This window comes from Anomaloglossus baeobatrachus, chromosome 8, assembly GCF_048569485.1.
Source record: "Anomaloglossus baeobatrachus isolate aAnoBae1 chromosome 8, aAnoBae1.hap1, whole genome shotgun sequence".
NCBI lineage: Eukaryota > Metazoa > Chordata > Amphibia > Anura > Aromobatidae > Anomaloglossus > Anomaloglossus baeobatrachus.
The window spans coordinates 73,469,495-73,485,306 of record NC_134360.1 but is presented as its reverse complement, the minus strand read 5'-3'; the positions used below and the strand labels follow the sequence as shown (position 1 = coordinate 73,485,306).

The following is a 15,812-nucleotide window of genomic DNA, read 5'->3' as shown; positions in this document are numbered from 1 at the left end:
GCAAGGCTGCCAAGGCTAGGGCTGTGTACACTGCGTGTGCTGCATGTGGGGCTGCTCTACCAGCAGGTTCCAAAGACCCCCATTGTGTGCAATGCTCAGATCCGGTGCTGCTTCGCCAGCCGGAGTCCGGAGGGGTAGTGACCCAGGCTGAGACGCTTGTAAGTCCTGCCCCGGTGTCAGGGACAGACTTTGCAGTTTTTGCTGATGGAATGTCTGTGACTATGGCAAAGATCCTTGAAACTTTGCAATCCATGTCTGGGGCTCAGTCTATGGACACGGCGAGGTCTGTGTCCTCTAATCCCCCTCAGTTGGAATTAGTCCAGACTGCAAGGGGGTCCCCGGCTTCCCAGGCTGAGTATTATGACTCAGATGATAGCCCCAGCCACCCTAAGCGAGCTCGCTGGGAAAGACCCTCAACGTCATCACACTGCTCAGGGTCTCAGCGCAATCAGTCGCCCTGTGATGCGTCTGAAGAGAGTGATCAGGAGTCTTATCCTGGAACCCCTCTCAATCTGGATACCCCGGATGGGGACGCCATGGTAAACGATCTTATCTCAGCCATCAATAGACTGTTGGATATTTCTCCCCCAGCTCCTTCTGCAGAGGAGGCAGCTGCAGAGCAGGAGAAGTTTCGTTTCCTCTATCCCAAGCGTAAATTGAGTGCTTTCTTGGATCACTCTGACTTCAGAGAATCAATCCAGAAACACGACGCTCATCCAGAAAGGCGTTTCTCTAAACGTTCTAAGGATACACGTTTTCCTTTCCCCCCTGATGTGGTCAAGCGCTGGACCCAGTGTCCAAAAGTAGACCCCCCGATTTCCAAACTTGCAGCTAGATCCATAGTTGCAGTGGAGGATGGCGCTTCACTTAAGGATGCCAATGACAGACAGATGGACCTTTGGTTAAAATCTGTCTATGAAGCTATCGGCGCGTCGTTTGCTCCAGCATTCGCAGCCGTATGGGCACTCCAAGCTATTGCAGCTGGTTTAGCAAAAGTGGATGCTATCATACATCCAGCGGCGCCGCAAGTGGCGTCCCTTACCTCGCAGATGTCTGCGTTTGCGTCTTACGCTATCAATGCGGTCCTAGAATCTACCAGCCGCACCTCAATGGCGTCCGCCAATTTGGTAGTTTTGCGCAGAGCCTTGTGGTTAAAGGACTGGAAAGCAGATGCTGGTTCCAAAAAATGTTTAACCAGCTTGCCTTTATCTAGAGATAGACTGTTTGGCGAGCCATTGGCTGACATCATTAAACAGTCCAAGGGTAAAGACTCTTCCTTACCCCAGCCCAGATCAAGCAAACCTCAGCAGAAAAAATGGCAGCAGAGGTTTCAGTCCTTTCGAGGTTCGGGCAAGACACAATTCTCCTCGTCCAAAGGGACTCAGAGGACGCAAAGAGTCTCAGATTCCTGGCGGGCTCACGCACGCCCCAAGAAAGCAAATGGAGGAACCGCTTCCAAAGCGGCTACCTCATGACTTCCAGCCCCCCCCCTCCGCATCTCCGGTCGGGGGCAGGCTCTCCCGCTTTTCCGACATTTGGACGTCACAGGTCAAAGACCGGTGGGTGACAAACATTTTGTCTCGCGGGTACAGAATCGAGTTCAGTTCTCGTCCTCCAGCTCGGTTCTTCAGAACCTCCCCACATCCAGACCGAGCAGATGCCCTGCTGCAGGCGGTGGACTCCCTAAGAGCGGAAGGAGTAGTGGTTCCTGTACCGCCTCAGGAACAAGGGCGAGGGTTTTACTCCAATCTCTTTGTGGTTCCAAAAAAGGACGGCTCGTTCCGTCCTGTTCTGGATCTAAAGCTGCTCAACAAACATGTGCACGCCAGACGGTTCCGGATGGAAACCCTCCGCTCTGTCGTTGCCTCAACGTCTCAAGGAGACTTCCTTGCCTCAATAGACATCAAAGATGCTTATCTCCACGTGCCAATTGCTACAGAACATCAACGTTTTCTACGTTTTGTGATAGGAAACGACCATCTTCAGTTCGTAGCTCTGCCATTCGGTCTGGCGACAGCCCCCCGGGTCTTCACCAAGGTCATGGCGGCGGTGGTAGCAGTCTTGCACTCTCAGGGACACTCGGTGATCCCTTACCTAGACGATCTACTTGTCAAGGCACCCTCTCAAGAGGCATGCCAACTCAGTCTACATGCTACGCTGGAGACTCTACAGACGTTCGGATGGATCATCAACTTTCCAAAGTCGAATCTGTCACCGTCACAGTCGCTAACGTATCTTGGCATGGAGTTTCATACTCGAGCAGCGAGAGTGAAGCTTCCGCTGAACAAGCAGCGGTCCCTACAGACAGGGGTGCAATCCCTCCTTCAAGGCCAGTCGCACCCCTTACGGCGCCTCATGCACTTCCTCGGGAAGATGGTGGCAGCCATGGAAGCAGTTCCCTTTGCGCAGTTTCATCTGCGCCCACTTCAATGGGACATTCTCCGCCAATGGGACGGGAAGTCAACGTCCCTGGACAGGAAAGTCTCTCTTTCCCAGACGGCCAAGGACTCTCTACAATGGTGGCTCCTTCCCACCTCATTGTCTCAGGGAAGATCCTTCCTGCCCCCATCCTGGGCAGTGGTCACGACAGATGCGAGTCTGTCAGGGTGGGGAGCAGTGTTTCTCCACCACAGGGCCCAGGGGACGTGGACTCCGCAGGAGTCCACCCTTCAGATCAATGTTCTGGAAATCAGGGCAGTGTATCTTGCCCTACTGGCCTTCCAACAGTGGCTGGAAGGAAAGCAGATCCGAATCCAGTCGGACAACTCCACAGCGGTGGCATACATCAATCACCAAGGAGGGACGCGCAGTCGGCAAGCATTCCAAGAAGTCCGGCGCATTCTAATGTGGGTGGAGGACACAGCCTCCACCATATCCGCGGTTCACATCCCAGGCGTAGAAAATTGGGAAGCAGACTTCCTCAGTCGCCAGGGCATGGACGCAGGGGAGTGGTCCCTTCACCCGGACGTGTTTCAGGAAATCTGTCGCCGATGGGGAGTGCCGGACGTCGACCTAATGGCGTCCCGGCACAACAACAAGGTCCCGGCATTCATGGCGAGGTCGCGCGATCAAAGAGCTCTGGCGGCAGACGCATTAGTTCAAGATTGGTCGCAGTTTCGGCTCCCATACGTCTTCCCACCTCTGGCACTCTTGCCCAGAGTGTTACGCAAGATCAGATCCGATTGCAGCCGCGTCATACTCGTCGCCCCAGACTGGCCGAGGAGATCGTGGTATCCGGATCTGTGGCATCTCACGGTCGGTCGACCGTGGTCACTGCCAGACCGACCAGACTTACTGTCCCAAGGGCCGTTTTTCCATCAGAATTCTGCGGCCCTGAACCTGACTGTGTGGCCATTGAGTCCTGGATCCTAGCGTCCGCAGGATTATCTCAAGGAGTCGTAGCCACAATGAGACAAGCTAGGAAGTCAACGTCTGCTAAGATCTACCACAGAACGTGGAAGATTTTCTTATCCTGGTGCTCTGCACAGAGAGTATCCCCTTGGCCATTTGCATTGCCTACCTTTCTTTCCTTCCTGCAATCGGGGTTGGAAAAGGGCTTGTCGCTCAGCTCCCTTAAAGGGCAAGTCTCGGCACTATCCGTGTTTTTTCAGAAGCGTCTAGCACGTCTTCCTAAGGTGCGCACGTTCCTGCAGGGGGTCTGTCATATTGTGCCCCCGTACAGGCGGCCGTTAGATCCATGGGATCTGAACAGGGTACTAGTTGCTCTCCAGAAGCCGCCTTTCGAGCCTCTGAAGGAAGTTTCCTTTTCTCGCCTGTCACAGAAAGTGGCGTTTCTTGTTGCGATCACATCGCTTCGGCGAGTGTCGGAGCTGGCAGCTCTGTCATCCAAGGCTCCCTTCCTGGTGTTCCACCAGGACAAGGTAGTGCTGCGCCCCATTCCGGAGTTTCTCCCTAAGGTCGTATCCTCGTTTCATCTTAATCAGGATATATCCTTGCCTTCCTTTTGTCCTCATCCGGTTCACCGGTATGAAAAGGACTTACGTTTGCTAGATCTGGTGAGAGCACTCAGAATCTACATTTCCCGCACGGCGCCCATGCGCCGTTCCGATGCACTTTTTGTCCTTGTCGCTGGTCCGCGCAAGGGGTTGCAGGCTTCTAAAGCCACCCTGGCTCGATGGATCAAAGAACCAATTCTAGAGGCTTACCGTTCTGCGGGGCTTCCGGTTCCTTCAGGGCTAAAAGCCCACTCAACCAGAGCCGTGGGTGCGTCCTGGGCATTACGACACCAGGCTTCGGCTCAACAAGTGTGCCAGGCAGCTACCTGGTCGAGTCTGCACACTTTCACCAAGCATTATCAGGTGCATACCTATGCTTCGGCGGATGCCAGCTTAGGTAGAAGAGTCCTGCAGGCGGCAGTGACACCCCCGTAGGGGAGGGCTGTTTTGCAGCTCTAACATGAGGTATCTCTTTACCCACCCAGGGACAGCTTTTGGACGTCCCAATCGTCTGGGTCTCCCAATAGAGCGCTGAAGAAGAAGGGAATTTTGTTACTTACCGTAAATTCCTTTTCTTCTAGCTCTTATTGGGAGACCCAGCACCCGCCCTGTTGTCCTTCGGGATTTTTTTGTTGTTTGCGGGTACACATGTTGTTCATGTTGAACGGTTTTTCAGTTCTCCGACGTTATTCGGAGTTAATTTGTTTAAACCAGTTATTGGCTTCCTCCTTCTTGCTTTGGCACTAAAACTGGAGAACCCGTGATACCACGGGGGGGTATAGCCAGAAGGGGAGGGGCCTTGCACTTTTTAGTGTAGTGCTTTGTGTGGCCTCCGGAGGGCAGTAGCTATACCCCAATCGTCTGGGTCTCCCAATAAGAGCTAGAAGAAAAGGAATTTACGGTAAGTAACAAAATTCCCTTCTTCCATACCTGTGATTAATGTCTAAAAGGTACTTATGGAAAGGGGTTTTTCCAGTGTCCTTGTATGTACACACTGCTCTTATAGGAAATTTGTCATCTTTTTTCATGCTACCTGAACCTTGGGCGGCATGAAATCACTGGCGGGCTACCCTGTACTTCTTGGACAACCCCTTAAATGCTATAGTATCCATGTAAACCAACATCTGAACAGTATAAATGGGGAAATTTTTGGTGGTCAGAATTGATCACCATAACCCCAATACAGGACAAAAGGATAATAAATCCCTGGTAGAGACTCCAAAAAGCTTATAAGAACCATAAAAAATGAGTCCCTGATACTACCTTTATGCAAACAGATATAAATAGGTCTTTATTAATCAGAATTAATCAAGATACATGTGCAGAAAAAGGGTTAGAAATTCAAGACAGGAGATGCTGGTAAAGATACAAACAGATGGAACAAACACCCATATGCTGGAAATGTGCTAGAAGCACATCTAAACATGGCTGGGTAATGCTGTGTCACAGGTGAAAAATCTAAGAGGTGACACTAGGTGGTTGCACTGTAAAGTAAGTAAGGTGTAGCATAGTGCAGGGGTGTAATAATGCAGAGCAAATAGCCAGTATAAAATACTTGGTGCAAGAAATCCTTACAATAGAATATGTAAAAGGAAATCACAACCCCTAGCATACAGGAGAATAACTAGGTGAGCCACCAAAATATGCTACATAGATAAGAGACACATACCCATTATAACCAAGCCAGCAGAGAAAGGGTGCAGCTCCGTTAGACCCCAACGCGTTTCGCAAGGGCTTCTTCACTGGGGGTCGCCAAATCCAATCCAGTATCCATGGTAGGAAGAAGGTAAAAGCAGAAAAAAACCCTTATATTCCCCAAATCAGTGTTTTTCCATTGATGTTGGTGCTTGGTCTCCCGGTACTTGATTGTCACTGTGAGGCCTAGGGCACACGGCGAGTAAAATCGGATGAGTGAAATGCGATAAAAAAAATCATATTCCACTCAGACCATTGTTACTCTATAGGGCCAATTCTATCTGCAATATTTTTTTTAATTTTTTTTTTTTTTCAACCCTAATCTGACTGAGAAAACAGTTGCAGCGTGCTGCGAGTGACAAAAAATGTTGGATCACTCGCACCCATACAAGTCTATGGGTGCGAGTGAAACATTGCACTGCACCTGGATGACACCGGAGTGCAGTGCGATATATGCATCAGCTGACAATGGAGGAGACTGAAAGATCACTCTCCCTTTCCTCCGCAGCTGTAATCCCATCGCAAGATTGGATCACAGTATAATGACACTCGAAGTACAGCGGGAGCCGTGGGTCATTAGCATATTGCATCCGATACTCTCGCATCGCATGCCATACACTCGTGTTGCCCCAGCCTCATGCCACGTGCAACGCTCACGTGTCCTCAGTTGACAGCCACTGTCGGCAGCTGCACTCATATTTCCATTGCACCTATGGACTTTCTTTCAAGTGACGTGTGAGCACTGCAGCTGATTGGCTGATTATTTTTTTTTTTTTGCCAAGACATGGTCCGCAAAAAAGCTTTGGATATGTGACTCAACCCATAAAAAAAAAATTAGTATGTGTTGTATCCGTGAACACTCAAACTCACATACAAGAATGATTAACACACATCTGAATGAAGCCTTAAGGACAGATCTGTTAAAGGAGCTGAGCAGGGCGTGGAGACCCCACACAACAGACATCTCCCAGTGCCAAGACTTAATGTCGATCCTTGAGCAAAGCAAATATCTCCGCTTCGATGCTTCATGACGAAATCTGTAGTGTCAGCCATCTTGGAATAATTTGTGGAATATCAAAGGTTCCTCTGTTCCTCACCCTTATGAGGATCCAGTGTAGTCCACTGGCTGTGGGTTTCCCCACTCCCCATTTGATGCAATATATCACCCTATCTCAAGTGCGTATCTAAAACACATCATTCCTATGGTACGAGGCAAGTATTTGTTTTGCTGGTGCAAATTAGGCCAGAATTTTGGGGCATTTAGCTTATTAAATCGTTCACTTTTTGTATTTTTTTTAAATGCAATGGTTTATTTTTTTCAGTAAAGCGGAAAGAAAGAAGAAGCGACTGGAAGCTGAAAAGCTACCAGAGGTCTCCAAAGAAATCTTCCATGAGGTAATATTGGACTTTAAAGAGGTATTTGGAGGTCCAAAACTTGAAGTCACTGAGGAGCCGGAAACCACATGGGACAAAGTGGAGGAACCTCAAAAGATGGAAGTGGAAAACCCCATGTCAAATGTGGAACTCAGCTTTCAGAAGACGGAGGAGCCTGCAGGATTCACGTTTTCTTTCTTTGGAGCAAGTGCAGAGGGGAGCGGGTCTCAGGATGGTAAGATGGCTGCAGGGAAGGGTCTTTACCATATGAAAACCCACTTATTGTACTGGAACACAAGCAATTTTTGTCTAAAAGACATCTAGCAAATTCTTAGGTTTGCAAGGTTTAAATTTGTTTTACATCGCAAACTTAACCCCTTTACCACCAATGACATATATTTACATCATCGGTCGTGTCTCTACCTTTCTTCGGCGCTCCATTGGGAGACCCAGACGATTGGGTGTATAGCTACTGCCTCCGGAGGCCACACAAAGCAATTACACTAAAAAGTGTAAGGCCCCTCCCCTTCTGGCTATACACCCCCAGTGGGATCACTGGCTCACCAGTTTTCTGCTTTGTGCGAAGGAGGTCAGACATCCACGCATAGCTCCACTGTTTAGTCAGCAGTAGCTGCTGACTATGTCGGATGGAAGAAAAGAGGGCCCATATGGGGCCCCCAGCATGCTCCCTTCTTACCCCACTTGTGGTTTGTAAGGTTGAGGTACCCATTGCGGGTACAGAGGCTGGAGCCCACATGCTGTTTTCCTTCCCCATCCCCCTGAGGGGCTCTGAGGAAGTGGGAACTTACCGGCCCCCAAGCCCTGAGGCCGGGCTCCATCCACAGACCCAGTGAACCTGCTGGATACGGAGCTGGGTACCGTTCAGGGACAAGGCCCTGCAACTTTCAGGTACTCTGTGTCCCCGTACAGACAGGCACGCACACGCCAGACTTGCTGGGTGTGTTAGTGCGCCGGGGACAGTAGCGCTGCACGCTGGGGTTTGAGTCACAGCAGCTTAGCTGTGTGACTTCATGTGCTGGGAACTACCGCGCCGGCCACTATCGGAGCGGCGGCGCGGCTGGGACTTGTAGTGCGCCGGGGACTTAGCGCCGACCGCGCTTTTACGGCGGCGGCGCTTATAAATTTAGTCCCCGGCTTTTGCGGCCTAGCTCCGCTTCGTTCCCGCCCCCTCCCTGTCAATCAGGGAATGGGACAGACGCTGTGCAATCGTCAGCGCCGAGGGCTGGAGCCTTATTTACATGCTCCAGCCCTCTCACTAGGCACAGTGGGACACAGGTTTCCCGCTTTTGGTCTGAGCACGCCCAGGGCCCGCCCCCCCCTCCACAGGACGCCGGCAGCCATTCCTGCAGGCAGTCTGGCTGGAGGACGGACACAGGCTCTGGGAGAGCAGTCTTTGCTGATAAAATGTCTGTGACTATGACAAAAATCCTGGAGACCTTGCAGTCCAGGCCAGTTGCTCAGACCATGGACACTGCTGTGTCTATGTTCCCCGGTCCCCCTCAGTTGGAACTAATCCGTACTTCAAGGGGGTCCCAGGCATCACAGGCTGAGGGCTCTGACTCTGATGACAGTCCCAGGCCGCCTAAGCGAGCTCGCTGGGAGAGACCCTCCACGTCCTCACGCGGGTCAGGGTCTCAGCGAGAAGGGTCTCTATATGATGAGACAGAGGTGGGTGATCAGGAGTCTGGTCCTGACACCGCACTCAATTTGGATACGCCAGATGGTGACGCCATGGTAAATGACCTTATAGTGGCCATCAATAGGCTGTTGGATATTTCTCCCCCAGCCCCTTCAGCAGAGGAGGCAGCTGCCCAGCAGGAGAAATTCCATTTCCTGTATCCCAAGCGTAAATTGAGTACCTTTCTGGACCACTCTGACTTCAGAGAATCAATCCAGAAACACCATGCTTATCCGGACAAGCGTTTTTTCCAAACGTCTGAAGGATACACGTTATCCCTTTCCCCCTGACGTGGTCAAACGCTGGACCCAGTGTCCAAAAGTGGACCCTCCAATATCCAAAGGTAAGGACTCTTCCTTACCCCAATCCAGATCAAGCAAACCTCAACAGAGGAAGTGGCAGTAAAAGTTTCGGTCCTTTCGAGGCTCGGGCAAGCCCCAATTCTCCTCGTCCAAAGGGACTCAGAAAGAGCAAAGGAGCTCTGATTCCTGGCGGACTCACTCACGCCCCAAGAAAGCAACCGGAGGTACCGCTTCCAAGGCGGCTGCCTCATGACTTTCGGCCGCCTCCCTCCGCATCCTCGGTCGGTGGCAGGCTCTCCCGCTTTTGCGACATTTGGTTGCCACAGGTCAAAGACCGGTGGGTAACAGACATTTTGTCTCACGGGTACAGGATAGAGTTCAGTTCTCGTCCTCCGCCTCGGTTCTTCAGAACTTCCCCACATCCCGACCGAGCAGATGCCCTTCTGCAGGCGGTGCATTCTCTAAGAGCAGAAGGAGTGGTGGTCCCTGTTCCTCTTCGGGAACAAGGACAAGGTTTTTACTCCAATCTCTTTGTGGTGCCAAAAAAGGACGGCTCATTCCGTCCTGTTCTGGACCTAAAACTGCTCAACAAGCATGTGAACGCCAGGCGGTTCCGGATGGAATCCCTCCGCTCAGTCATTGCCTCAATGTCTCAAGGAGATTTCCTAGCATCAATAGACATCAAAGATGCTTATCTCCACGTGCCGATTGCTACAGAGCACCAACGCTTTCTACGCTTCGTGATAGGAGACGACCATCTTCAGTTCGTAGCTCTGCCATTTAGTCTGGCGACAGCCCCACGGGTGTTCACCAAGGTCATGGCGGCAGTGGTAGCAGTCTTGCACTCTCAGGGACACTCTGTGATCCCTTACTTGGACTACTTGTCAAGGCACCCTCTCAGGAGGCATGCCAACTCAGCCTGAATGTTGCACTGGAGACTCTCCAGACGTTCGGGTGGATCATCAACTTCTCAAAGTCAACTCTGTTACCGACCCAATCACTGACGTATCTTGGCATGGAGTTTCATACTCTTTCAGCGATAGTGAAGCTTCCGCTGGACAAGCAGCGGTCACTACAGACTGGGGTGCAGGCTCTCCTTCAAAGTCAGTCGCACTCCTTAAGACGCCTCATGCACTTCCTCGGGAAGATGGTGGCGGCAATGGAGGCGGTTCCGTTTGCGCAGTTTCATCTGCGCCCACTTCAATGGGACATTCTCCGCCAATGGGACGGGAAGTCAACATCCCTGGACAGGAAAGTCTCCCTTTCCCAGACGGCCAAGGACTCTCTGCAGTGGTGGCTTCGTCCCACCTCATTATCACAGGGAAGATCCTTCCTACCACCGTCCTGGGCGGTGGTCACGACAGACGCGAGTCTGTCAGGGTGGGGAGCAGTTTTTCTCCACCACAGGGCTCAGGGTACGTGGACCCAGCAGGAGTCCACCCTTCAGATCAATGTTCTGGGAATCAGAACAGTGTATCTTGCCCTACTAGCCTTCCAGCAGTGGCTGGAAGGAAGGCAGATCCGAATTCAGTCGGACAACTCCACAGCGGTGGCATACATCAACCACCAAGGGGGGACACGCAGTCGGCAAGCCTTCCAGGAAGTCCGGCGGATTCTGATGTGGGTGGAAGCCACGGCCTCCACCATATCCGCAGTTCACATCCCCGGCGTAGAAAACTGGGAAGCAGACTTCCTCAGTCGCCAGGGCATGGACGCAGGGGAATGGTCCCTTCACCCGGACGTGTTTCAGGAAATCTGCCGCCGCTGGGGGGTGCCGGACGTCGACCTAATGGCGTCTCGGCACAACAACAAGGTCCCGACCTTCATAGCGCGGTCTCGCGATCAAAGAGCTCTGGCGGCAGACGCCTTAGTGCAAGATTGGTCGCAGTTCCGGCTCCCTTATGTGTTTCCACCTCTGGCACTCTTGCCCAGAGTGTTACGCAAGATCAGATCCGATTGCGGCCGCGTCATACTCGTCGCCCCAGACTGGCCGAGGAGGTCGTGGTACCCGGATCTGTGGCATCTCACGGTCGGCCAACCGTGGGCACTACCAGACCGTCCAGACTTACTGTCCCAAGGGCCGTTTTTCCATCGGAATTCTGCGGCCCTGAACCTGACTGTGTGGCCATTGAGTCCTGGATCCTAGCGTCTTCAGGATTATCCCAAGGGGTCGTTGCCACCATGAGACAGGCTAGGAAGTCCACTTCTGCTAAGATCTACCACAGAACGTGGAAGATTTTCTTATCCTGGTGCTTTGCACAAGGAGTATCTCCCTGGCCATTCGCGTTACCTGTCTTTCTTTCCTTCCTGCAATCTGGGTTGGAAAAGGGCTTGTCGCTCGGCTCCCTTAAAGGGCAAGTCTCGGCACTATCCGTGTTTTTTCAGAAGCGTCTAGCACGACTTTCTCAGGTGCGCACGTTCCTGCAGGGGGTTTGTCATATCGTACCTCCGTACAGGCGGTCGTTAGATCCGTGGGATCTAAACAAGGTCCTTGTTGCTCTCCAGAAGCCGCCCTTCGAGCCTCTGAGGGATGTGTCACTTTCTCGACTCTCACAGAAAGTGGCCTTTCTGGTAGCGGTCACGTCTCTTCGGAGAGTGTCCGAACTAGCAGCGCTGTCATCCAAGGCTCCTTTCCTGGTGTTCCACCAGGACAAGGTAGTGCTGCGCCCCATTCAGGAGTTTCTCCCTAAGGTGGTATCCTCTTTTCATCTTAATCAGGATATCTCCTTGCCTTCCTTTTATCCGCATGCAGTTCATCGGTATGAAAAGGATTTACATTTGTTGGATCTGGTGAGAGCACTCAGAATCTACATTTCCCGCACGGCGCCCCTGCGCCGCTCGGATGCACTCTTTGTCCTTGTCGCTGGTAAGCGCAAAGGGTCGCAGGCTTCCAAAGCCACCCTGGCTCGATGGATCAAAGAACCAATTCTTGAAGCCTACCGTTCTGCTGGGCTTCCGGTTCCATCAGGGCTGAAGGCCCATTCTACCAGAGCCGTGGGTGCGTCCTGGGCATTACGACACCAGGCTACGGCTCAACAGGTGTGCCAGGCAGCTACCTGGTCGAGTCTGCACACTTTCACCAAACATTATCAGGTGCATACTTATGCTTCGGCGGACGCCAGCCTAGGTAGAAGAGTCCTGCAGGCGGCAGTTGCCTCCCCGTAGGGGAGGGCTGTCTTTGCAGCTCTAACATGAGGTATTTCTTTACCCACCCAGGGACAGCTTTTGGACGTCCCAATCGTCTGGGTCTCCCAATGGAGCGCCGAAGAAGAAGGGAATTTTGTTACTTACCGTAAATTCCTTTTCTTCTAGCTCCTATTGGGAGACCCAGCACCCGCCCTGTTGTCCTTCGGGATTTTTGGTTGTTTTTCGGGTACACATGTTGTTCATGTTGAATGGTTTTCAGTTCTTCGACGTTACTTCGGAGTGAATTTGTTTAAACCAGTTATTGGCTTTCCTCCTTCTTGCTTTTGCACTAAAACTGGTGAGCCAGTGATCCCACTGGGGGTGTATAGCCAGAAGGGGAGGGGCCTTACACTTTTTAGTGTAATTGCTTTGTGTGGCCTCCGGAGGCAGTAGCTATACACCCAATCGTCTGGGTCTCCCAATAGGAGCTAGAAGAAAAGGAATTTACGGTAAGTAACAAAATTCCCTTCTTTTAATGCTGACTCACGCTGAGCCTACATCTTTCCTCTCACTTAATGGCTGATTTAATCAGCCATCAAGTGCCTCTAAAGCTATGTGCGCACGTTGCCTTTTTTTGTGACCACAAAGATGCAGCGGTGTTGTGCGTTTTTGGCTGCTAAAAAACGCACCCGCCGTAAAAAACGCATAAAAAAATGCATGCGGTTTGCGCTTTTTTACTGCGTTTTTTGCCTCGTTTTTGTTGCTGTGTTTTTTCCAATGCATTGCATGGGTGAAAAACACTGGCAAAAACACAGAAAGAATTGACATGTTGCATCTTTGTGGTCACCACAAAAACACACCTAACACAAAACTGCACTGTGCGGACAACAAAAATGAAAACCCATAGCCTTTGCTGGGGAAGCGAAGTCATGCAGTTTTAGACCAAAAACGTAGCGAAAAATGCACCGTGCGCACATAGCCTAACAGCCAAGGGTGGGTCCAAGATACAACTGTGGCTGTTAACCAGTTAATTCCTGCCCTTCAGGCTGACAGCAGCATTTAACACGTCAGCGGGGCGCCAACGGATTGTCATGACCGCTGGGGTTAGTGCATGACCCCTGTGTCTGTCATGACAATCTCCTGCACCATTTAAGGAGCCAACAGCAATGGGCAGAGCTTAGTATAACAGCCACCATCTGCTGGCATTGGTGCAGGCTCAGTATAATAGCCACCATCTGCTGGCATTGGTGCAGGCTCAGGTATAATAGCCACTATCTGCTGGCATTGGTGCAGGCTCAGTGTAACGGCCACCATCTGCTGACATTGGTGCAGGCTCAGTATAATAGCCACCATCTGCTGACATTGGTGCAGGCTCAGTATAATAGCCACCATCTGCTGGCATTGGTGCAGTTTCAGTATAACAGCCACCATCTGCTGGCATTTGTGCAGGCTCTGTATAACAGCCACCATCTGCTGGCATTGGTGCAGGCTCAGGTATAATAGCCACCATCTGCTGGCATTGGTGCAGGCTCAGTATAATAGCCACCATCTGCTGGCATTGGTGCAGGCTCTGTATAACAGCCACCATCTGCTGACATTGGTGCAGGCTCAGGTATAATAGCCACCATCTGCTGGCATTGGTGCAGGCTCAGTATAATAGCCACCATCTGCTGGCATTTGTGCAGGCTCAGTATAACGGCCACCATCTGCTGGCATTGGTGCAGGCTAAGTATAACGGCCACCATCTGCTGGCATTGGTGCAGGCTCAGTATAACAGCCACCATCTGCTGGCATTGGTGCAGGCTCAGGTATAATAGCCACCATCTGCTGGCATTGGTGCAGGCTCAGTGTAATGGCCACCATCTGCTGACATTGGTGCAGGCTCAGTGTAACGGCCACCATCTGCTGACATTGGTGCAGGCTCAGTGTAACGGCCACCATCTGCTGACATTGGTGCAGGCTCAGTATAACGGCCACCATCAGCTGGCATTGGTGCAGGCTCAGTATAACGGCCACCATCCGCTGGCATTGGTGCAGGCTCAGTATAACAGCCACCATCTGCTGGCATTGGTGCAGGCTCAGTATAACAGCCACCATTTACTGGCATTGGTGCAGGCTCAGTGTCTGGTTTGCATCAAAGAAGGTAACCTGATATGACATAATGGCATGTCATATGATAGAAGGGGTTAAAGATTCTGTAATAAACCTTTACAAAAATATTTCGGACTTATGCTTAGGAGTCCAGTATATTCATATGAAGCGTGCACAGTCTCTCCTGCTTTGTCCCATTTTTAGTGATGAAGCCTGTTGCATATACGGTCACACCTAGACAGTAACGCCTTTTGGTACCAGGAGGAGTATAAGCTACTTTCTTTGTCGCTCCATTGGGAGACCCAGCCAATTGGGTGTATAGCTTCTGCCTCCGGAGGCCACACAAAGTATTACACTTTAAAAAGTGTAACCCCTCCCCTCTGCCTATACACCCTCCCGTGGATCACGGGCTCCTCAGTTTTATGCTTTGTGTGGAAAGAGCACACATCCACTCATGCATTCTCATATTAGTTATGTCGGTTGGAAGAAAAGAGGGCCCCCACGGGGCCCCCGGCATGTTCCCTTCTCACCCTACTATGTCGGCGGTGTTGTTAAGGTTGAGGTACCCATTGCGGGTACAAAGGCCGGAGCCTCATGCCGTCTCCTTCACCATCCCTTAGCGGCTCTGGGAGAAGTGGGATCCTGAACGGTCATCCAGTTGCTGGGACCGTGCTCCCTCCGTAGCCCCTGTGGGAATCTGCCGGACCGGAGTCTATTCAACCTCAGGGACAGGGCCCTGCAACTCAAAGGTACTCTGTGTCCCCATTGGGGACTGTGCAGGAGCGCACCTTCTTCCCGGACGCTGCGGCAGCTGCTGAATTAAGAAGACCGGCGGACTTCCGCGCCGACCGTGCCTGCTTGTCGGGCGCGGTCTCAAATTTAGTCCCCGGCTTCATCGCGGCCTAGTCGCAAAAATCCCGCCCCCGGGCCTGCCTGTCAGGGGTAAGGGCGGGACTGCCGACCTGACGTCGGATGTGAGGGCTGGAGCATCCTGCATGTTTCCTCCCCCCTCACTGATCACTGTGGGGACCCCAGATTCCCGCACTTTCCTGGCGCCGCCCACGGCTCCACTTCTCCCCTGAGATCTCCGGCAGCCATTTTTTGGGCATTCTGCCGGTGGAGGATTCTCAGGAACAGCTCTGCAGCTCCGGGGGACCTAAGGCTGGGAATCTGGAGGCACACACTCCGCTTGTTAGCGGTCGGTAAGCCACACCGGTCACCCGGTGCTGGTCCCCCCTAGGGTGCCGGAATAGATACGTATTATATATATATTTCTTTGTCGCTCCATTGGGAGACCCAGACAATTGGGTGTATAGCTATTGCCTCTGGAGGCCACACAAAGTATTACACTTAAAAGTGTAAGGCCCCTCCCCTTCTGGCTATACACCCCCAGTGGGATCACTGGCTCACCAGTTTTGTGCTTTGTGCGAAGGAGGCAACACATCCACGCATAGCTCCACTTTTTAGTCAGCAGCAGCTGCTGACTATGTCGGATGGAAGAAAAGAGGACACATATAGTGTCCCCAGCATGCTCCCTTCTCACCCCACTGTATGTCGGAGGTGTTTGTA

At 51.8% G+C, this 15,812-nt stretch overlaps 1 protein-coding gene across 1 annotated transcript in view; it reads left to right on the top strand.

Moving 5' to 3' along the window:
• Positions 1 to 15,812, top strand: part of NOL8 (nucleolar protein 8) — a 135,871-nt gene that overhangs the window by 100,370 nt on the left and 19,689 nt on the right. Inside the window, exon 13 of the mRNA XM_075321792.1 lies at positions 6,974 to 7,260. Within this exon, the coding sequence (XP_075177907.1) occupies positions 6,974 to 7,260 (287 nt within the window). The remainder of the gene's footprint in view (positions 1 to 6,973; positions 7,261 to 15,812) is intronic.